This window comes from Apostichopus japonicus, chromosome 20 (assembly GCF_037975245.1).
Source record: "Apostichopus japonicus isolate 1M-3 chromosome 20, ASM3797524v1, whole genome shotgun sequence".
Lineage (NCBI taxonomy): Eukaryota > Metazoa > Echinodermata > Holothuroidea > Aspidochirotida > Stichopodidae > Apostichopus > Apostichopus japonicus.
The window spans coordinates 3,833,909-3,857,243 of record NC_092580.1 but is presented as its reverse complement, the minus strand read 5'-3'; the positions used below and the strand labels follow the sequence as shown (position 1 = coordinate 3,857,243).

The 23,335-nt window shown below is 36.8% G+C and overlaps 2 protein-coding genes across 47 annotated transcripts in view; one reads left to right on the top strand and one right to left on the bottom strand.

Moving 5' to 3' along the window:
• LOC139961909 (uncharacterized) overlaps positions 1-4,748 on the top strand; it is an 83,687-nt gene extending 78,939 nt beyond the window's left edge. For all 44 annotated transcript variants that reach the window (XM_071961560.1, XM_071961574.1, XM_071961575.1 and 41 more), the window contains one exon: positions 6-4,748. In XM_071961560.1, coding sequence (XP_071817661.1) covers positions 6-485 — 480 coding nt within the window. In that variant the 3' untranslated portion in view covers positions 486-4,748. The remainder of the gene's footprint in view (positions 1-5) is intronic.
• Positions 1,310-23,335, bottom strand: part of LOC139961908 (cilia- and flagella-associated protein 54-like) — a 70,827-nt gene continuing 48,801 nt past the window's right edge. For all 3 annotated transcript variants that reach the window (XM_071961543.1, XM_071961544.1, XM_071961545.1), the window contains 7 exons: positions 23,070-23,309; positions 22,279-22,387; positions 19,134-19,389; positions 18,522-18,748; positions 14,307-15,032; positions 12,404-12,487; positions 1,310-11,986 (listed from right to left, as the gene is read on the bottom strand). In XM_071961543.1, coding sequence (XP_071817644.1) covers positions 11,858-11,986; positions 12,404-12,487; positions 14,307-15,032; positions 18,522-18,748; positions 19,134-19,389; positions 22,279-22,387; positions 23,070-23,309 — 1,771 coding nt within the window. In that variant the 3' untranslated portion in view covers positions 1,310-11,857. The remainder of the gene's footprint in view (positions 11,987-12,403; positions 12,488-14,306; positions 15,033-18,521; positions 18,749-19,133; positions 19,390-22,278; positions 22,388-23,069; positions 23,310-23,335) is intronic.

Below are 23,335 nucleotides of genomic sequence, written 5' to 3'. Positions count from 1 at the left end.
TTCAGAAGGGAATGCAGGCTGCTACTGCAAGCAAGAAGCCCAGCACCACCACCACCACTGAGGTTGCTGCCAGACCATCTGCTGCAACAACTGCAGCAGCTGCCCAGGCTGCCTCTGCAGCAGCCGTATCCGCAGCGTCCAATATGGCCCACATACCAGAATCTGTGCAAGAAGCCGTCGCCGCTCAGCATTCTGCAGCTGTACAAGCTGCCTCCTCTAGACAAGCCCACCAGGCAGTCAGCCCCCCGACTCCCACCCAAATGATCCCTATGGGGTCTCATATGGCGCCAATGGGGGCCCTTGCTGGAGGATACAATCACGCTGCCAGCATGCAACAGATGCAGCAGATGCTCCTCCAGCAACATCAGATGCAGGCGGTGGCTGCCAGCATGGCAAGGCATGAGCAGCATCATCAACAGCAGCAGCAGCAGGGAGGGTATGATGACGAAGAGTATGAAGATGAGGACTATGAGGAAGAAGGCTAGCTGCTGTGACCCATCACCACCACCAATCCCTGCCCCTCTCTATTGCCTCATGATTTGTATCCAGCACACCCCTCGACCCCCCAAGGAACTTGCCTGAACAAAAGGAGCTGAGTGAAATCCATCTCCTGTCTCTAACATCAAACTTGTTTTTAAATCCATCAGAATGATATTAATGTTTTGTAGAAATTTAGACTTTTGTGGAGGAAAGATGGTAATTCCTTCTTTTTTCTTCCTTTCATTATAAAGTAGGTTAGGACAGACACTTAATATTAATGGCTATTGTAGGGATCAAAATCAAGGTGCTGAACCTTTGTTTTATTTTTCTTTCTTTTTTTTAAAATCATCGACCATTAGGACAGGGGGACGCTAGGGTTAAAAATTCACCAACAGTAACTATGTAGTTGCCAAACAGATCTGTACCTTAAGACAGTGTTTTTAGACAGGATTTTTAACTTTTTTATTGTGGAAGATCAGTTCTTATAGTAAGGGTGCAGAGAGAATTTTCAAAACCATATCATAACTGTTTGCTCTCTGGGTTGGAAGGAAGGCAAGGCCCTGATCTTGCATGAACAAAACAAATCCCAAACCCAAACAATATGATCTCTATTGTATTCATTACTACAGAGGTACAATTTGTGGGAAATCATAAGTTCTAGTAATTGTTAACAGATATTTCATAATTTGATATCAGGCATTATCCTCCAAAGAATCAGCATTACAACATTGAACTAATATAGTAAAACACAAAATGGGGGCATATTGGGGGGGGAGGGTACTATTTTGAGGGTAACATCTTGTGCACCTCACCTGGTACCGTTTGTGACTGTTTTGTATACCTGATGTGTAGCAGGGTTCCATTCAATATGCTCTTTTATATAAAGTATTTTGAAAATCAACTCACAACAACTCAAAACCAATTTTTACAACTTCTTACATTTGTACCAATCGGAGATATCTTTTTTTTGTCTCGTTGTCCCTCTGGAGAACAAGGGGTGAAAATACTTCCATTTATAAAGGAAAGGTTGGGAATGATTTTGGAACCAAGATAACCAGATGGGTATAGAGTGTTGGTAGGTAGAAACTTTCTCTTCTTTATGGTTGTAGCGGGAGGTGGGGTGGGAGGGAGGTTCGGTTTGTAAGCTGCCAATTGGCAACTGTGTTTCACTGCCTTGACTGTACCATTCTTTAAGACAATTCTGAGGTTAGAAGCTTTAACTAGATGAGTGGGGCTGATGAAATGGGGGTCTTATAGGGATCAGATGGGGCTGGAGAACTCCCCCCCCCCTCACATTGGAAGTTTTTACAGTTCTTGATGTGGTTTCTTGAGGCAATAGCTGGTCAACTTTTAAACATTGTATTCCTCTTTTTTGTACATATAGTTTGTAGATGTGAGTTTCAACATTTCTTCTTTGTGTATTTTTTTTGGCCTAACTTTTTCATTTGTTTTTAATTTTTTCTTGTCTTTTATCAAGAGGACTCACAATTTTGTGTGAATTGTTGCCAAATTGCCAAGTCTTTAAGAAGTAGCTCTGCACCCCTTTTATCATATACCCCCCTTCCCCCCTCTTTTTTAATTCTAGCCACGGACACCATATACGCCCTCCTCCCCTCTAGTCGTGCTTAGTACATTCATTGTGTCCATTGCTGCAACACCTTGAGTGGGTTTTAATTTCTCTGTTAAATTTTTTAATTGTGGATCAGTAAGAATTGGTAGTATAAGGTTTAAAACTCTACTAAGTGATGTGTTTACTTCAAGTTTTGATGGGTAAATTTAAGCAGGCACAAATGCCTGCTTAACAGCCATCACAAACAAACAATGCCCATACCTGAAACATTTGCTTAAAAGAGGTTATAAGTGGTCCTGCACAGTTGGGTACAAGCCATCCCTACAACACCACAGCATAGAACACCACCAAAATCAGTGTTGATTTCTAAGAAGCCTATGCCTAAAAGAGATGTGTTTTTGGAAGGGAATGCCTTTTTAACGATGTGATAGAAAGCTATAAACTTGAAGGGAAAGGCAGTAACATATTGCCCGGAAAAGTTCATCCCTAGTGCAGTCAAAAGGATGATCAGAATAACAGCTTGGTACCAAACCCTAGTCTTGCGAAGGCTTCTTATATAGTCTTTGTACATTTTATAACAGTATTTAGTAGTTACAACTCTTTGTATTCAAATAGAGTATGTGGTGTTGGTAGCTTTACACTGTCTAGGAAAAACTTACTTTTCTTTATATTTAAATCTATCTATATCTTTTGGAAACATGGTTTCTTCACTCGTGCTTGGAATATTTCAATTTTTTAAAATTTTTAAGCATCCCCTTCTTGTCACCATCTAAACTAAAAGGCCACACATTCTTATGATGTTTGTTATCGTGCAGCCGTTACTGCAAAGTAAGTTTAAAATGAGGAGACATTTTAAAAACTTCAAAGGAAAGAAACGGTAAAAACTGAATGAATTTTTAAGGACAAAAATTGAAAAAGACATTCCTTTTCTATATCCAGAGAGAGACCAATCTAGTGTGTATTCTTAGTACCATGTCTTCTGTGGGCTGCTTGTGGTTTAACATTGCATATCCCAAACTGAAATAAGTAGCTGAAACACTGATTTTATGAGGCTAAAAGAAGAAGAAAAAAAAACTTTTTAAAAAACTTAAAAAAGAAAAAGAGCAAAGGAAAATTTGACTCGAAGCTTAAATCATGAGCATTGACCGAACATCAAAAAGATGAAAATATTTCATGAATCATTCTCTTGTTACTTTGATTAATATGATGCAAGTTTTTGAGGAGTGCAGAATTTGGCCTGGGCACTCAGAGCAGATTACTGAGCTGTGAAATGGTAACAGTTTTTGGTCACGATAATAAATGGGACTAAAAGAACATCCAGTTAAAACAAACGAAAGGAGATGAGGGTTTTTCCCCTGTCAGGGAGGAGAATTTGTCCTGCTTTTTTGTTGCATTATTTCTGCTGCTCCATTAAGGATTTAAACTTCTCCTTCAAAGTAGCAGTTTCTCTTGTTGTACCATTGGTATTGAATAGTGCAATAGTGTTACTATGTAATACTAATTTACAATTCATTCTTTTTGCTCATAATTTGGTGGGTTGCTGAAAGGACATTTTCTCCTTTGAATTAAAAATAGTCTTACATCAGCCTTCTTATAAGGGACCACAAGAAATTTCAAGATTTTTAATAGCATCACAAGTACTGGTGATTGTTGTTTCCAGCGTATCGTGTTCTTGTTAATCACAAAAAAAAAAAACATTTGTATATAGTAGTTTCTTTTTTGCTCACCCTTGCTTTTTCATATTCATAAACTAATGCTTTTAAGACAAGATTTAAATGTAAACATTATCAAGAGCAAAGTGTTTTTTTTCTCCAGGCTTTGTTGCTTGTTTTTAGTAGTATTTAATGACTGTATAAAGCACATTTGTTGACATAAGTAGGGTTTTATCTATGTAAATGTATCCGCATAGCTGTTGTCACAATTTTTTTCTTCAGTTTTTCTTGTTTCTGTAAGTTAAACGTGATTTAGTGATTCAACTCCAAGTGTTGCCATCCAATTTACAGTTTTGTCCTTAAAGATGGGTTCTTTCTGGGTTAAGCATTAAAGAATGGTAAAAACAGATATTATTCTACCTGCATTTCAAAATGCTTCCAAGGATATTGATGTGCGGTATCTCACTCGATTTTATCCAGATCGAAGGTAAAATGAACCAGCCATTAAAGTTGATAGATTCTTTCAGACATAGCCCCCCAGCCCCTCCCCTGCTGGCTAAAACCATAGACTCTATGATTAAAAGTTTGAGAGGAATATTGCTGCTTAAGCAATGGTATATAGGGAATAAATATAGTATGCTGATAGAGGGATAAGATAAAATAGTAAATGTAGCTGTTTGCATAATCTTCCTAGGGGGTATAAAAGGTCGGTTTAGTTAGAAACATCAAATCAAACCAATGTTTAGCCCTATATACTATTAAATACCTTATATACAATTTCTTTTTTCGCCTAATGACATGGTCTGAAGTCGCTTTAACTTTAAGGTTTTGTTTAGAGAGTGGATTGATTTTACAGGGCTAACTCTAGAATGGGTATCCCAAAGAAATGATTTTGAATGGTTATTTGGATCTGGGTAATAAGACAGTGAGAAACTTGCACTTCATCCAATCGTTTCTTTATGCTGCACTTGGTTTCATCATTATCACTAGTAGAGGGAATTTGTGTTTTTTTTTTCTGGGCGGTTTACAACCATCCAATTATGCATCTCACAATGCCTTGGTTGGAGTGGACAAGAATTGTTTAATTTGCAAACCTTCCTAATGAAATGAAGTTTAATGGAAGTTCCTGCATCTTGCTGAACATATCTTATTTTAATTTAAATGATTTCCCTAGGTGACATTGGCAGATAAGACTTCATTGCCATGACCAATTTTTTGTACTTGGAGGAAATAACTCATTGTGGCATGTAGAAAGAAAAACCAGTCAATTCTCAACTCCATGCTTTTACTATCTCTCATTATCATGCTCATAATTAATTACTATTGGTAAAATATATGCTTTTTTAGTTCATTAGCGCATTTTGTTATTAGCATATGTTTACTATGCTTTCTTTCAATGGAACATGCGTACAGTTCTCACGACCCGTAGGTGTCTCCTTATTATCATGGTCAATTAATTACCCTCGGAGACTAATCTATTTGAATTGTTTGACTGCTCGATGAAATGGAAATGTTTAATGAATGAAAGTCATGTCATGTGACAATTACTTAAATGATACTTTCTATTTATGCCTTTGTGTACTTGCAATTGTATTCCTATAGTTAAGAAGAGATCTTCAAATTGGTAGGGGGGGTGGGGAGTGGATATGGATAGCTGAGGGGGGAGGGAGGGAGGGGAAAATTAGATGTGTTTTTCTCAGTCTGCAATCTTTCTTTGAACTTTTGTATGAAGGCCACTCTTTCTAAGGAGTTTCATGACCACTTGTACTGATATTAGAAAGCACTTGTATAGTATTTCAACCCTTCAAGCTTACAGCCAGCCCTATTTTGCAAATAGCATTTTGTACTAAGCGTCGACGATGTGGTAGATGTAATTAGAACTTTTCCAAAGTGATTAGAAAAAAATTCTGGTTTCTCTTTTGTCATTATTTTCTCGTCTCTTTTTCTTAAGAGTACAATTTTGTGTTTTCTCTCACTAAATTCATAACAAAGTAAGTAAGTGTTACGCAGCTCGACTTTAGCAAGTATCACAGCCAAAGCACTTAAAAAACATTACAAAATAAAATTGTTATTATAAACATGATTTAGGAGCACTGTACATGTTTTGTTACATGTAGCACATATTTTAAGATCTACAAATCTGGTCAATATGACAGTGAAAGATCCCTTTTCACCGATTGAAGCTAAAACATAAAACTATGTCTGGAGTATTATACCCAACGGATGCCAACGGTCAAGGATGTGATGATCTGTTGTAAATGTCACACAAGACTCATATTTTCAGTTTTTCAACTTTTGACACTACCAATATTATGGTATTCCATATTAACAAATTAACCCTGAAGTCAGCAAATGTGAACAGATAAGGCAATATCATTTCAAAACAAATGACAGCATATTTAGTGTCAATAGCCAAGTTTAGTGGTTTCTATTAAAATTCATTGGGAGATGAAATAGTAGGTGTAACTTGTGTCTAGTTACATTATAAATGAGTTATAGCTTCAAACACAAGGCTCTAATGCAACGTAACAGTGCTGTCTAATGGATAAACAGAATGCTAACAATAAATACCAAATGGTAAAGAGGAACCAAACCCACAACTTAAGACAATTTAAGTCTGAAAGTTAGAACAAGTCTTAAAACAGTCTTAAAACGAGTCTTAAATCAATACTTTTTACATGTAAAACTTCTAAAATACCTTAGAGCAATCTCGTGAATATACAAGCCTTACTTTGGTACATCAAAATGTTCGTTTGGAGTGACATAAACATACACACATACATTCATTTGATTTCAGGACTGAAGACGGGGACAAACCCATTTCTTTTTGGCGCTCAAAATGAAACAAACCAAGACAACTTGTGTTTCATTGTGTCACTCATTGCCATTGGCAAGACTGCTCTTATTGGAAGGCTGACGGATCTCTTGGTATAGTGTACATATTGAGTCATTGATGTAATTCACCAGTTTTAAGTAGATGAATAACACAAACAACCTTCAATCTTTCTGAATCAAGGAAATGAATTTATATATGGTCAATGTACTAATTAAGATATGGTCTCGATTGAGAAATGATAGAATATTAATTGGATCTGTCAAAAATCTATCAAATATTAAAAAATGTTCAGTAATTTTATAAATAATTTACGCTTTTGAAGCTGTCAAGACAAGACGATTAGTTTTTCTATATCCTCCAGTTATAAGCATATTAGTTGACCTAATTACTTGCAAATTGTCAGAATGGGCATTTATTACTGGAGAAAAATGTGAAATTACCTACTTTGACAGAAATGTAACAGAATCCCAAGGGGGAGTTCAATCGCACAGTTGTTCTAACAGTTAAACAAGCTCAAGTTCCTTTTAAGCATAACAAACCGAGGACATAATAATGAGCACCTACAAAGTATTGAGATGTAAAAGAAGACATATCATGCCGCAAGAATGAAATGGCAAGATCATAAATGTGCCCTATGGCTATATATAAGTGTTAACTGGAGGGCTCTATCAAGGACAATGATCATTTCTTTGGTAGGTTTCATGGACTTGTGAAATATTATTTAAAAATGGACACAGCTCCTTTAAATGATAGGTGAACAATTTAACGTCCGCAGACATCTGTAAAACAATCGTCTGAAGTAATGCTCAAAACAGTTTTCTTTTTTCAAGTTGACTCCTCAAGATTATAGCTTGCCCTCCGTCTCTGGAGTATGAGCAACAAACCATTCAACGACTTTGGTGATGAAATTATCCCAGGAGGGAATGGGCCAGAGAAGGGGGATTCCCTATGACTCATGATTTTGAGAGAAATCCAAGAGAGGTTTTAGAGTAAGATGATGAGCTGAACAAATGTTGTGAGGCTATAAAGTAATAAAGGCTAGATTGGTTGACATAGGGGGATATTTGATCGACTTAAAGAGATGCTCGACTTGTGTCGCCAAATGATCGTCAGAACCTTAATGACTTATCGGTTAAATGACAGAGGAAAGATTTGAATGTTCCTGTTATTGATTAACTCTTTGCACAATATATCAACAAATTTTTTTGTTTCCTCTTGAGCAGTATGAATGAAGAACGAAGGGAAATTAAGTAAGAAAAAGGAAGAAATCAAACATTGTCAATGCTCAAGTGTTAAATTAAACTCCGATCTCACTTCCAATGAACTATATTAGAAATAGTTGAAGGTCTGATGTTGCAGAACGTTCTTGATGGGGGAACAAAAAGGTCTGTTTCTACTAAAAAAAGTTGTTCAGTTGGAACTTGTGCTTTACTCTTTTCTCAGGGAAATTGATGTTACAAGTTGTCGGGTAGATTTAATAAGTGCTTATTTTGAGAGGAATGCCTGAATAGTGCAGCCAAATGATGAATCACTGACCGACTCATAGATAGCAGTTTACTTCAGTACAGATGAGCAGGGGGTTGGGGGAGTCTTATTGTAGGGGTCTTTTACAAAACAATAAAGAATACGAAAGTGGGTATAAAACAATCTTGGAAGGTACTTACCATGGATTTCTTCAAAGTTGTTCCTGTTCAACGAATGGCGAACTGAAATTTCAAATCGCTAACAGATATGATACAGAACAGTAAACAATAACAACAACAATAATAATTAGAACAACAAAGACAATCACCATAGCTACCATGACGTACAAGAATGACAAAACCATTAATAAGGATGATGATGGTCACAACCAAAACAATACAAGTAGAAAACAACAATGGGATTAGCATGCAGTATGTTAGGCGGTACATGGGAAAGACTAAGTGTTCAGAAGGGGGTCTTCTGTGGGTCACACCTTGTCAGTGATGATTGACAGTCTCCATAAAAAATGAAATATTCATCTCTAGTTTTGCACCTTTCTCCCCCTTGGATTTCCATTCCCCCTCCCCATCTCGGATTTCAATATATCCCGCTCGGATATCCCGTTCCCCCCTTTGGATATTCGGTGCTCCCCCTCAGATATCCACTTCTGCCCTCCAATTTCCTCTTCTCCCCACCTATCCCATCACCAATACCCCACATCAAAATATGGCTGTATGCAATGTTCTGCAGGCAAGCCAGTGCTGCTGTTCCTTGCAGAATGTCTTGAAGGTATATGTTATGATATTAAAAAAACTGGTAGACTTATGACCCTGTTGCAATAAAGTAGACTACAAATATATCACATTCACTTCTTTCTATTATCAAGGCTGATGAAATACATCACATTATATGACAGTATTTTGTGCAATACAGACAAATCAAGTTTGTGGAATGGTAAAAAAAAAGGAAAACAAAAAGAAAATGATGTTATTTCAAAACTTAACAAATCACTGAAAAATATTTAAATAATTGATTCTAGTTCAAAATATAAATATCAAATCAAGGTGTTATTATAATGAAAATATTCAAGTAAGACACTTTTGAAGGGGAAGTATCATCCACATTGTTAACAAATAGATCTATGTAATGCATATTTTCAAAACTAATCAAGGTTAGAAAACAAACAAGGCACAAATTTAAAAGTTTTAAGATAGAACAAAACATTTACATTTAAATATATGGACGATGAATATTTTTCAAGGTGAAATTTAAACAACTCTTCATTCAGAATAAACAGCACATTACACATGGTTCCCACTCTTGTCTATAAATCACAGACCAAAATATGTTTACTGTTTGGTGTGTAGCCTATCCCCTATCAATGAGGACATAATAAATACTATAAACAAGATCTATCTTAAAATTGCAAATTAATTGAAAATCACAGAAGAGTATACATCCAAAATATACAGCTCCAGACATAATAATGTACGTTTTTTTGTGGAAGAAGACAGCTTTTTTAAGTAGTCATGAAAACATGAAGTGTTCATATAAGGAAACTTCAAATTGAAGTTTTTAAACCCAGAAATTGGGTTTACACTTTCTTTCTTTTTTCCAGAGCATGCATACTATTTTCAACAAAAGTGGCTAAGGCACAGAACATGAAGTCATACACCCCAGCACCATTGCAAAATATCCATTATCAAAGAGTTGCTTGACAAAGATGTAACCCTTCATTTACCCCTGGGGACTTCTCTCCTCCTCCTCCCACCCTTTTTTAATAGATGATTGTCTTGTCTACTGCACACACATAAATGATTAACAGTTAATTCATATGAAGTGCTTACTATGTTATCAACAAATAACAACAAAGTCTTACCTTACTGCAGTAGCTGATCTACCTGTAGGCTAATTGATGACCTGCAGCTGTGTATGGACTGAGCTAACATGTTAAGAGCCTGACTGACCAAATACTAGATTGACGATTTCTACATGTTAATGATCCTAATTCTCTTGATATGAGGACTGGGTGCATGTGATCAAGACAATATTGTACTGCATGGATTAGATTTAAGAGAGATTAGCCTAGCAAAAGGAAACGAAACAGCAGATGCCATCTTGATCAACTGGCGGAGAATTTTAACTCGGTGTAGCCTCAAATTTTAGCATGGTAACGATTTCCAACAGTAATTTCCTGGAGGTTCTGACCCCTCAAATTCTGATATTGATCATCACTGTTAAATTGTACATGAAGATATCTTAGGGAGGAAACATGGTGTGATGTTAGTTGTAAAATGCCAAACATTGTTCACAAGTAATTGATATTGACTTTCTAGCATATTTAGGGTCAATACTTTTAAAGCAGCATTTTGCGTTTTGTTGCCGTTTCCACTTTTTTGACAGTCCATAAAGTTATTTACATATATCAATCACAAAACAGCAAACTAAGATATGAGCCAAGTTTTTTCCCTGCCAAAAGCATTCATTGGCGAGTAATTAAGGACATTTGCAGATAATGAGAAAAGTGTCCTACGACAAATTACACATTTAATATTAATCGCATACAGTTCCCCCAACCCACTAGTTTGTATTCAACCAATCAGAGATGCAGGTTTAGTTATGAGCAGTTGCTAAAAATAGATTCAAAACGTTGAGTTGGTAACTTGGTACAACCAGCGAGCTGGACTCTAACAGCTCCCTGGTACACGACTGCCATAGACAATCTACACAATCAAGCATGGTGCTGTATTACGTATTGGCCAATGACGTTCGTAGCTTTTAAATATTCATATTATGGGCGAGGTTTATTTGGATCCCAACGGAAAATATCTTTGAGAAAAACAGAGTTGAAAGTTGCAAATTTTTCGACTTTTATGCCACCAATTGAAGTAAGATTTGAATAGATATATGCTAGTTATGTATGTCGTTATGGCATCGTGGAATCAGTGAGATTGAGAAAAACCATAGAAAAGGACGCAAAATGCTGCTTTAAGTCACTGAGTGCAGGATTCCAAATGTATGGACAATTTTGTTTTATGGCACCATGGCAACGAAAGCCCCATGCACAGCTCTTATATCTTATTATGTTACAACAGGGTCTTTATCATGTGATAGTTAACCTGGTGGGATAATACTGTATGCTTGTATTACATAGGAACACAAACTACAATTACACTGCATGCACTGAATGTGGCAAAACAGTTGATCTGGTCTTTCATAAGATTTAAGAGCTCTTGCCATTTCAGATATTCTGTAGGAAGTCGACTGTCCCTTTAACTCCCACTATGGTTCTCCCATTTTAATTAATTAACCTTTCTTTTTAATCAATTTTACAATCTGAAAGATGATCTTTTTGCTAATCCTAACATCCATAAGCAGGATTATCTTGTCAATGCTGTTCTAAATGTTTAGCGGTCTTCAGGGTATCTGGTTTCAAAGGTTCCTTTCAACAGCATCTAATATCATTTTTAGTAGCTTATTTCACATGCGGTTCATTATGATTTGTTTTTTCTGACTGTTACATACCCTACTAATACTAAACTACACTCATAAATCTTTCAGTAGACAAAATCCTTTTAAATCGTTCATGGCTGATAGTAAAAAAAAAAAAAAACATGCGCCTCTGAACATGAAAGCTAGCACAGATTAAATAATGTGAAATATAGGCGTGTCAACTGTAACAATAATCAAGAACACACATTTCCGCCAACGATATTAAAAACAGGATATGATTTACAGCGATAGAGCACCGAAATGCAATGAGAATTTCTCATGACTTTAATTTGTAAACATATCAGAATGTCAATATCTGCAAACTTAAACACATCCTGTCATCAGAGGAACAAGTTCGCATGTTTAGACATATTCTTCAAGCATGGGACAGAGCCAATCAAATAGCTTTGTGCCTTTAAGCCAATCACCGTAGCTTAGATCAAATAGTTGTTCAAACTGCTGTATGTTTGACAATCCCACTTCAAATGGCAACTAGGATAATAAGAGAAAAGAAAAACAAAAGGAAAGAAAAGAGAAAAAAAAACTTGTAAAACTGTCTTTTTTCTTATGTTTTTCACTTTAAAACTTCAGAATTCTCAGCAACTATTTCCCATAGATTGAGATTTTATCCACTTGCATATATATTTCTGCAAAGGTGTGGCTTTGTTTCATTCACCAAAAGAACTATTGGGGAGGAGAGTGGGGTGGTGGGGGAGGGGGGTTGAGAGGCAGGATTGTGAGTAATTCACAATGTCTTGCTCGCTAACTAATTTTGGTTATTGACAATATTTCTTAATGGTAAGTTAGTTTAATATTCAAAGTGCAATCTTATTTTAAGTACTACTTGACATGTATGGTGAGATTGTTACACACAAAACTACACAAAACAACACAAAAAGATTGACTTACTTTAGCAGAGGGAGGTTTTTCTTCCGCTGGGGTCGTCTTCTTCAAGGTCTCCCCGACAATGAGAATACATTGCCTCAGTAATGCCTGCAATGTTGAGAGGAGTGGCTTTAGATAGCTATCATACTGTGTGTCTTACAAAAGTTGATAGTTTATGTTGGTTTAAATATGCTTGGCAAAACTGCCTAGCTGTAATTTTACAAGCAAATTTTCAACACAGAGTTTCACACATTTTTGAAATAACAGGGGTTGGCATGGCAATGCAGTCAATTAGACTTCTTGAATTTCCATTGTCTGAAATTGCCTGCTGTATTAGCAGGTTGAATAAATCAGATTGGTATATTCCATTGCTTCAAAGGAGTCGCTTTAAACCATCTTAGGAGGCAATTCACTTTTGATGCTTAAGTCAAATGGCATTGAAGTTCCAAGAACTTCTTTCTTTGGGCTCTCCTTGACTTGTCTGATTGGTCAATTGCAAGAATCACCAAAATTTTCACATAGGTTCTTGAAAGATTCGGGAAATTGAAGGGGTTGGAAACTGGTTCACTGTTATCTACTTTGTTTGATTGCCAATCTATTCTGAGTCATTCTCATTCTTACGAGCAGTTTTGTTGCTATGACAAAAATTCAGTAGTATCAACAAGGCTTGCAATTGTGTGTACAACAGAATGACCATCCTGCAGTTTTTTTTGGCTTGTTTTGGCTCTGAAATGCTACCAAAATTAAACTTTGTCATTTGATTTTGGGGGCTCATTGATGTTAGGCATTTACTGCCTTGAATATGGTACAAAATCTTCAGCATTATCTTTGCCAGTTGAATGAGACCAGGATAGATTCCAGTCACCTGTGGTTATCTATTAGAACTTTAGTTATGAGCCTGTATTTAATACAATGTTTCGATAAGGGGTGTGTCTTTGGCCACTTTGATGGCAAATTACAACAGACTCCAAGAAATATCATTCGTTGAGAAGAGGTGACAGTTCCTTGGTCCAAAAATTGATCTGTCTTCTTCAGAGATGCTAATGCTTCTGAAAATTATATGCTTGACAGTATGGGATGTGTTTAGTAGTATGAGGTGTGTCACAAATAGGCAAGAGGTAGATGAAGTTGTTTGTGGGTTTGTTTAACAAGTCTGGATGGGTCACAGTGGTTTCCAGAAAGCGAATATCTCATTTTCAGAAATCATCAGTGAATTTGGTATTCTGTACAGAATTTTACTATAGCTTTACAATGCATCTATATTGTGCAGATGTTGTCAATGAAACATACCCACATACAAGGTTTCCAGTCAGGATTTTTTTTATCCAGGTCACCCATTAAAAACTTAGCGATGGGAGGGACTACAGCGGTTTCCATGGCAATGTCATGCATTTGGAACAAATACCAGATTATTGCTGGTCCTGAATGGTTGTATCAATTCAACCAGCTCTTACTTCCCCAGGGGTTTTATCACATTTTGAGCACATATTTCCTCATTGAACAATGTTGTGCGTAACGAAGTAACATATAATCCAAGGTTACCAAAAATGTGCTGGAGGGTAATTTTCATATCTTTCAATTTCCAGAAAAACATAGATTTGTGTTCTGAACACACATATTTAATGTTAGTTAACATACAACAAAAACCAGAAGACTTTCTTGGCACTTAATGAAATATTGAAAAAGCAAAGAAATTTCTTTCATTGTCAGCCATAAATTCAGTGGAGTTGAATTTGCTGAACAGTGTGCTAATCTATTCCTCCAACAAATGTTTCATAAAGAATGTTTTACACTTCGTCTATTTTGAAGATTAGAAAAACCTCTAATTAGGAGAACGGGGGAAAAATAAAGAATTTTCCCCATATTTTATTAATAGATATGGATCCTTGAGCACAAACTAAGAAAGAATGTAAATTTTATATCTTACCTCCAAGTCTTCATCTTTCTTGACCTTGGCTGAAAGCTGTGCTATCCTTGCTGTCCTTCTTGACTTTCGACTACCCGTTCTTGTGGAACCACCGGGTGACCCCACACTTGGTGGCCCCCCTCCAGAAGGGGTGCTCGCTGGGGTAGAAGCTGACCTGGACGTATCGCTAAGGGACATGTCTGCTCTCTGTCGAAGGACGGCTAACTTGTCATGTAGGTCAACCAGCTCTGACAAGGGAAGTACCAACTTATTGATGATGTAAGAACTCTTCCCTCCAGACTTCGTAGTCGTCTTAGTGGTTGGTTTGCCTATCGTGTACAACAGAAGGATCTTGGCCTCGGTGCCCTGACCGATGTCATCCATTGACGGCTGGTACCACTGCAGGCATATATCTTTCTCGCTGCAAGCTGTCAGGTGTTTCTCAGTAACCTTGAGGGACGGCAGTCTCTTTGGGAGGTTGATCTGAGGGATGTTACTTTGGTTTCCACGGTAACTCTGGACACCTATATCTGCCAAGGGCTTGGCCTGAGGGGGCAGGTTGAGAAGGGTTGGTGGGGCCATTGGGAGACAGGACTGGTAATAGGGTAGGTGTGTGATCAGGTACTGATTAATACTCTGAAGACGTAAGGCCATGCCACTGCTAAAGAGGGGACCTCGGACTATGTCATGGCTTGAACCACCCCACTCAGAGTTTGCCTCATCACTATTGTCATGGTTACTTGACTCCTGTGAATAATAGAAGGAATCACAATTTATTAGAGGGGTTTTATTTTTTGTCTGAACTTTTCCTATCTTTAGGTCAAGACCACATTCTCATAGCATTTTCGTATGGCAAAGGATATGAATGATATTTTGTGAATACATCTGGCAACAGCAGAGTGCATGATGTCATCAAGGCAATTCACCTAAACACTTTTTATTTTTACTCAAAACTCACTTATTCACAGAGGACAATTATATTTCTCAAAAAATTTCCTTTGCAGCTATTAAGCAAATATTCCAAGTCTTATCCGGTTTCAAAGATAAATCAAAAAGAAAATTATAATAGCAAAGAAAAGCTTAAATTGAAAAACAATTGCCAATGTTATGACATCACATACCAACTACTGTGATCCACTTTAGGGAAGAGTTGAGGCTTTAGTCTGTCAAAATACAGTTCATTCAAACAACATATCTTAAGTTAGGGACAAGATATTGAGACTGGGTTTTCAACTAACAGTGTGGAATAGTTTTCTTTTCCATATAAGTGCCACATTATGGGAATGTCCTTTTAAAGAAGCTGGTTGAATTTTCAATGACAAGAATTACTAACCACCTCAAATATTCTTTAGCAAAGCATACATTGTTCTCTGCATTTAGATTTTGAACAGAGCTGATTCAATTCTCAAGAAAGCTTTATGGAACTAACATGTACACTTTAGCCTAGACTAGGCTATCACAGTTGCCTTTAACAATTGTACATATACTTTGGCCATATCAGAATTGAGGCAGAGGCAATGAATGTCATCAACATATGTGGATAATCAAGGTCCACTACTAGTTCAAGGGTTTGAGCCACGACGAAATACTCAAGTTCTAACAGATCACTGTATTAGTATTACAGGACCACTCAGAGATATGTAAACAGTATGGATTATGCACATTAGGACCGGTATGACAGCGCCCTCTGCAGAAACGCAGGAGAGCCCCATTCTGCTGTGATCATTCTATTCTACTCAGAAAATGAGTAATACAACTGACTAACATCACCAACGGCATCGTAATAAATAGAGTAACTATATGGATCAAATTCATGAGTGGCTAAGAAAATTGGAGAATTTACACTACTTGAGAGCCAGACAGCTACTGTAGGGTGCCTTTATAGTAATGCATGTCAAACACTTAACCTACATTGTGACATGAATATTACATGAAGAACATACGTAATGAAAATGCAGACTGGTTGTTGTTGTCTAGACAGCCCTGTTATCACTCATCTGTAGATGACATCAGGCCACTATATCAAACATACGGGTAGATACCAGTATATAACCTAACAGAATTATGAGTCATGTTCCATGAAATGTGCATTAAAGGACTTATGTAGCATGTACTTTACTCTCAACAAGAGAAACATTGTCTAAGCTCTTCCCGCCAAATATCAATTCCATACAAAGATTATCAACCTTGAATATTGGATTTCTTAACTTCAGACAATTGTTACCCTGGACTACTATTACCAAATCCTAATCATTCTGTCCAATTTCCAACAATTCCTATCACGTATTCTCAATATTGATAGAAGTGACTATCCAACCAAATTTGTGAGCAAATTTTCAAATTTTTGCATTGAACACTTGTTAGAAGCTATAAATAATGAAAGCATTCAATGTAAGATGCGCTCTCTAACTTCATTAATGTGATGACCATATTAAAAGTTTATTATTCATTTTTTATAGTAAATCAACATTCTTCAGGTTTCAATCCTTCCTGAAAATGTCTTGTGGGAGTTTCAGATACTATTCACTTCTAGAGTATTATTAAAGGCCATCAGTTCTAAACCCCACCCCCCCAACCTACTCCTACAAATATGCTTGAGAAACCAAGACTGGTCACCCATTACCATTGACTAATCAAACTTTTAGGCTATATATAAGCATTATTAGTCTGTATATATTAGCAATAGTTTCATTGCCTGGGCTTAGAACATTCAATGTTGTCAGAAAGTTTAGGTACAGTGAAACAACCAACCTACTAGGCCTCAGTCGGGTAGCAAAAAAATGGGAACCAGGTACCTGTTATCATTAACCGGTCGGAGAACAGGTACCCGCAACTCCGGACTGAATATCGGAAAAAAAAAAGGGGAACTAGCCAAACACAATGTACATAATGGCAGATCACTATGCCACCTCACATTACACCTCCGAAATATACATTTTCAAGCAATACTCCTATTGTTATGAACAACTGAATGTTTTGATGTATAGTAATGCAAATGCACATAAAAAATAAAGTAAAACCTTGCAAAATATACCAACTGTTTCATTTACTATGATCCAGCCGCGGAATTGAGCAATTCCAGCAATTTGATATAAAATCCTGCATGTAAAAAGTTGCCAAGACGGAATTTCCCGTAATAAATTTCAGCTCTCAACTTGAATTAAACAGACATCACGGCTGTGACCGTGTAGCGATTCATGACTAAACGATCGGATTTGGAATAAATATTTAGTAAAAAGCCACTTGCCATTATTTTTTGTTTTGTTATCCTGTCTATATTCCATCTTAACAACCCATAATTTTCCTTGTTAGTCTTTCCTTCCATGAAATAAATGAATGAAAGAAAAATAATAATTTTGAGAATTTGAATATATTTATGTTTGCACGATCGTATACAATACCTACAACTGTGAGAGGAAAGCACTTGCTATGGACTACCAGAGCTATCTGCTTGATGACAACAAAGACACATGCAATCAACAAACTATGTTTGCATAAATCCCCACAAATCTCTGACCACATTGTAGCCTAAAATCACAAAGAGTCAACATGGAAATGTAGCCTAACCATTTGCTTATTTGCTCAAATTGTGTCGCAGTTAGCTGGCACTAAAAATAATCACCGAAAACTTCTATCTTCTATCTTCGACCACATGGTAGCCAATCAGCACACTAAGTGAATGGGAAAATTTTGCCTTACCATCGGATTGCCTTGTTTTCAACTTTCAATTAGCTGGAAATTGGCTATTGTTTGAAGAGTATGTGCTATGTTTTGAAGAGGGAATGTAGTATTTTATGTACACTGTTGCTGTTGTGATGGATTGAAGGTTTCAATTTTGAGTAGTTTTCACTGGTATAATATTTTCTTTTATGGTGGTGAGTGATTTTATCCACACATGAAAAAGAATCATGAAGAATGGCTAAAACTTGAAATAGTAAGTAATTAAAACAACCATCTACACTACAAGAAAGTTATTTCATGAAAATAATCTTCCGTATTCACATGTCTTGATTAATCAAAACATGCAGATCTACGGAATTATTGAAATCGTGAATGCACAAGCGTAGTAATAAAGCGATCCCCCCCCCCACCCAATAAAAAAGTACCCATTTTGTACGTTTTCGATTTGGGTACCCTAATGTTCGGTCGGGTACCTGGATACCCGACTCAGGCCTACAACCTACAAGGACAAAGCCGAGAATGAAATGGAGAGAAACAAAGAAGGAATCAACATACCTGTTGGTCTCCTAAAACGATCGATCCCAGATTGCAGATTCTTTGAAGAACGGAGGTGTAGCCAACGAGATGGATCCAGGTTAACGATAAGGGTCTGTTAGGTCCAAGGAACGAGGGTGTTATGTCACTCACAGCCCCTTCACTCCTATTGTCGGCAACTAACTCATCCACTGGCTCTAACTGGGACATGATTGGGCTGGGGTGAGGGGTAGGGGGTGCCTTTGGAACTGTCAAAAGAAAAAAAAAACAAAGACAAATGATGTTTTTTCAGGACTTTTCTTGAAAATTTAGTGACAAAAAAATCCAGGCCCCCCCCCCAAATAAAAAATCCAGAGAGAACATTCTTAGATAGTTCTGTGGTGCTGTGGTACAAGACAAATATACGGAGCATCACTGTTTAAGGGAAGTCACCCAAGATAGAGCCTGGTCACAGAAACCAAACAATTGGATCCACCTCTCCACCCGATTATGTATGTTTAATATATGCCAATTACATCAATAGCAAGTCTTTGTATAAAGCAACCATCTAATTACCTTCCTGCAGAAATTCTACGTCAACAAATATGAGCTCATATGCTTATACAATGACCATTACAGTGATGGAGGACATACTTGGATTATTTCCCAGGAGATCTTGCTGAACAAACTCAGGGAGTTTGTTGAGGGTTTTCTCCTTCATCGGTGCAGAGGTTAGTTGTGGATCTCCGATCAGGAGGCTTGCGTTCCGCTGTGCTCCAGCTACACACGTCGCTGCTCTCAGAGCCACCCAGGCAGCATACTGCTCTCTTCTTCTCTCTCTCATAAACTCACTCTCCCCATCATCGCCCGACAGCGTCTTGCCTTTGGAAGCTTTCTTGGGTGACCCGATCTGTTGGGGAACCAAATTTCATATCAATAACTGTATAGTAAGAACTTGGAAAAGTGTTGAAACACCTGTTGACAGTATAACAGCCTGTGGTGGTATACTATCATCCCTGCATTGCGTTTTGGATATAAAATCTAAAACTTTAGGCTATACATGAAGTCACCCTATTCCTGTGCTGTAATGACATATTTTGTGATTTATGTAAAACTGTTGAATGAAAAACCTTGGTAATATATATTCCAATTAACTGCTAACCAAGGTCTACACTGCTATCAAAGTACTTACACAAATTTTTGGTTTTTCATACTTCTTCATACACTAATGTTACTTGCAAGCCCCCTAAATATAGATTTCATTTCTCCAACAGCACCAGTGACACCGATTATAAAACTTCCAACCCATATCCATGTAGAAGCTCCCCGTATCCTAAGCACCAACTGGCTGCTCCACTTAATGGGCAAAAGTGATTATCTCCTTCCTACTTTTTGTCATATCAAATATGAGCACAATCCTGGAACTGCCATGTTACCTCAAATTTTCTTCTCAACTATTAATTCTCAGCTATTAATTATTGGTAGACAGTTCTTCTATGTCCAAGGAAGACTTCTTGTTTGGGTACACTTGATTTTAGTTACATTCATTAACTTTTGCATAACGCACTGCAAATATTATATCTTTTCTTGTAAACTCAACAACACACAACATAATTGTTATTTCTTTGTGAACAAACTATAAAAGTTCATTTTGAAGGTTGAAATATGAATTCACACATGGCCTAAGGTATCTATTGGCTGCCTGTTTGAGATTTTACCAGCTTAATAATTGATTTTCGTTGCTGAATTCACATTGCTTCCTTTACTTGTGCCTGTTATTAATGTTCCTACCTCATTTTGTTTTTTATGCATTGATTGATCATCAATGTAATTTTGTTAAAAGTTGAATAAACAAGATGCATAAACAAAAGAAATTAGGTCTGAATTGTTTTGTAGATATTAAAAGGACTGGTACTTTTCATTCTTTATTTCCAATTCAATTTCAACATTTGTTTAGTTTTCCAGTCAAATTTAATGATTTACTTACGATAGTACTATAAAAATTCTACAACATGCAGAGTCGACAAAGCCAATGCTTGCAGTGCAACAGGCAAAAAGTTAAGATTATAAGAAGAACTATCATTGAAGAAACTAATGCAAAGCAGAAGATGGTACTGAAATTCAGACTGAAAGCACACATTATGTCAATGTTTGGAAACAAAAGGGCAAAGCAAAGCTTATATTGTCATATTCCCAAATCAACAGCAAATTGATCAAAGTGTGTTGTAAACTTCAATTCTCAAACCATTGTGGCCAACATACCATAACAGCATTTACTATGAGGTTCATAACTCAGGCAGTGTCATGTCAAAACTCCAGTTGGAGATTGATGATGAGAACTACCGTGAGGGGGAATGAAGCAAGTGCCTCAGGCAAGGACACAAATGTATATTGGACAGAATTTTCTTTAATATTACAGTGTGAATCAAACAGTGCAGACTAACTCACATCTACCAATCTTGTTGCATGGCGGAAACCTAACAACCTAAACATAGAAATATTATGGGGCATGCTACATCTAGTGAATCATTATACTGCATTAGGGGCCCGGGTTAAGCTCTATATGAAAGAAACACTATATCAAGGCATAGCTCCCAAGGCAGGAGATTGCTCTGGCTACTAAATGCAGGCCATATTCTTAAGAATTTAATATTAAATTTGATCATGAAATACAAGGACCCTAGGGTTACAATTACCTAATGAACTAATCTCACAGTAAAATAGCAAGTTTTGGAATAACACTAGGCCCTAGGCCTAAGTCTATCTAACTTATCTGTAGGTATAGGCCCATAATGTTTTACACCACATATATAATTTCTTTCACTCCACATATATTGGCAACCATGAATTGCTCATAATTATGAGAAGAAATTACTTTATTTCGTACCAGGGCAGTAAAATGGTGAGAAAAACCATGTTGTTGTCCTGTTAGTGGGTAGCAATGCAACACATGCTAGTATAGTGTGTACAGCAAGTGGAAAGTTACCACACCCAAGAAACTCATGAATATTTATGAGCAGTATTTACTGTACTAATGAATATTCTAGTGCCAAATTAACATTTGAATAAACATTCATGAAAAGACATAATTTAACACAAACAAACACTCATGAATATTCTAGTTATAAATTAACATAAGAATAAACATTCATGAGAACAAAAAATTATCACAATTATCACAGGAAGGCATAAATGTAAAAGTATATCCAAAGCAAAATGCATGAAAAGAATGTATTTCCTTTGCATAGATCCTTCAAAAACAAAGGGCATTTCCTATGGATATTAGGAAGCAAGGATGTGTAGAGTTGTGAGAAAGAGTTAAACATTAAGTACCCTGTCACTTCAAAGTCGGCATTTACCATATGCTGTAGATGTTTGAACAATTAAATTTGATCACAAAGAGACAATTTGGAACATAAAATCTATTAAATTAGATTATTTGTTCAGTAATGCTCATAATTAAAGAGAGAGAGAGAGAAAAAAAATGTAAGCAAACTGCTTATCAACTGCAAAAGCCTGTGTAGGTAAATATGTAACAGTTAGAGGGGCCTGATGTTTTGATCCTAGCAAGATCGTCTTCCGAAACTTAATAAAATAAAAAACTAGACTAAGTACACATTTAAAGAGGCACAGATGGACAGTTAAAATTGGGTACACAAGCAATGAATAATGCGATGCTTGTAGTAGCTGCTGGTTCTGTTTTGGCCAGAAGGGTCTCTACTGTATAACTCTCTATAGACCAGGCTTCTGGTCTGTTCATGTCATTTCTCTTTACTCATTAAGGTAATTTCAGCCTCACCTGTTTCTTTTCTTGCTTTGGTTCGGTTCTCTTCTCTGAGGTCTCCTCAGTCTCAGATGAGCTGGTCAGATAGGTGAGAGTTATCTCTGTGTAAGCCTGTCTGATTAATCTGCAATGGAAGAAGTGTGGTATTTCAGGTCATTAACTACTACTTCCAAATTTTAGCACGATGGTGTAAAACTGATAAACAGTTTACAAGATTTCTATCCTGGAAATGTTTGCTGTGTGACTTACTAGCAGGAATCAAGAAGAGTTAAAAATCAAAACAATTGCATGGCAGTGGTAATAGAAGTCAGTAAAGGGGTGCAAAAGTTTGACATAACTGCCCTTTTTCTTGGTACAACTAGCATCTTTCATAGCACAGGATACTACTTCTAAATATGTAATCTAAATTTAAGACTAATAGAATTTCCTTCCTAGTATAGCTAAAAAAAAGAAGACCAAAGTGAGTAAGAAACTGTTAACAAACTGTAGACTCTTTTAAATGTGTCCTTAGTCTGGAATTGTTTCAGTTAGCCTCTGAAGAAGATCCATTAGGAGTGGAATGTCCAGCCCTCTAAATACTTTTATATATAGCTCAAACTAAACAGAATAAAAGTACATACTCTTCACTTCAAGGATGTACATATGACCTTGGTCTTTTAAAAGTAAAATACGAGACCAATGAAAAAAGGAGGGGCAGGAATATATGTTGATCCCTTAAGTGAAGAATAAACAGATAAAAAAAAAAAGAAGATAGTATGTGTACAACATAGAATGATCCCAACATGGTTATTTGTCCGCACACTCACCCCAAGTCCTGATCTGCTTTCAAGCTGGTTTCTATGGCTTCCAGTAAGGTCTTGACAGCAGACCTACATGGATAGCCAAGCTGGTGACGATAGATTTGACACTGGACTTTACCCAGGTGGAGCAGGATCTCGGCTATGAGGGTGTTCTCCTTACTAGCTGTGATTTGAGCCAACTCTAAGGCGGTGCTCAGTACTGATGCACTGGTCAACCAAGTACCTTTTACAGGACCCTCCATTACCCTATGAGGAATAGAAGATACATGAGT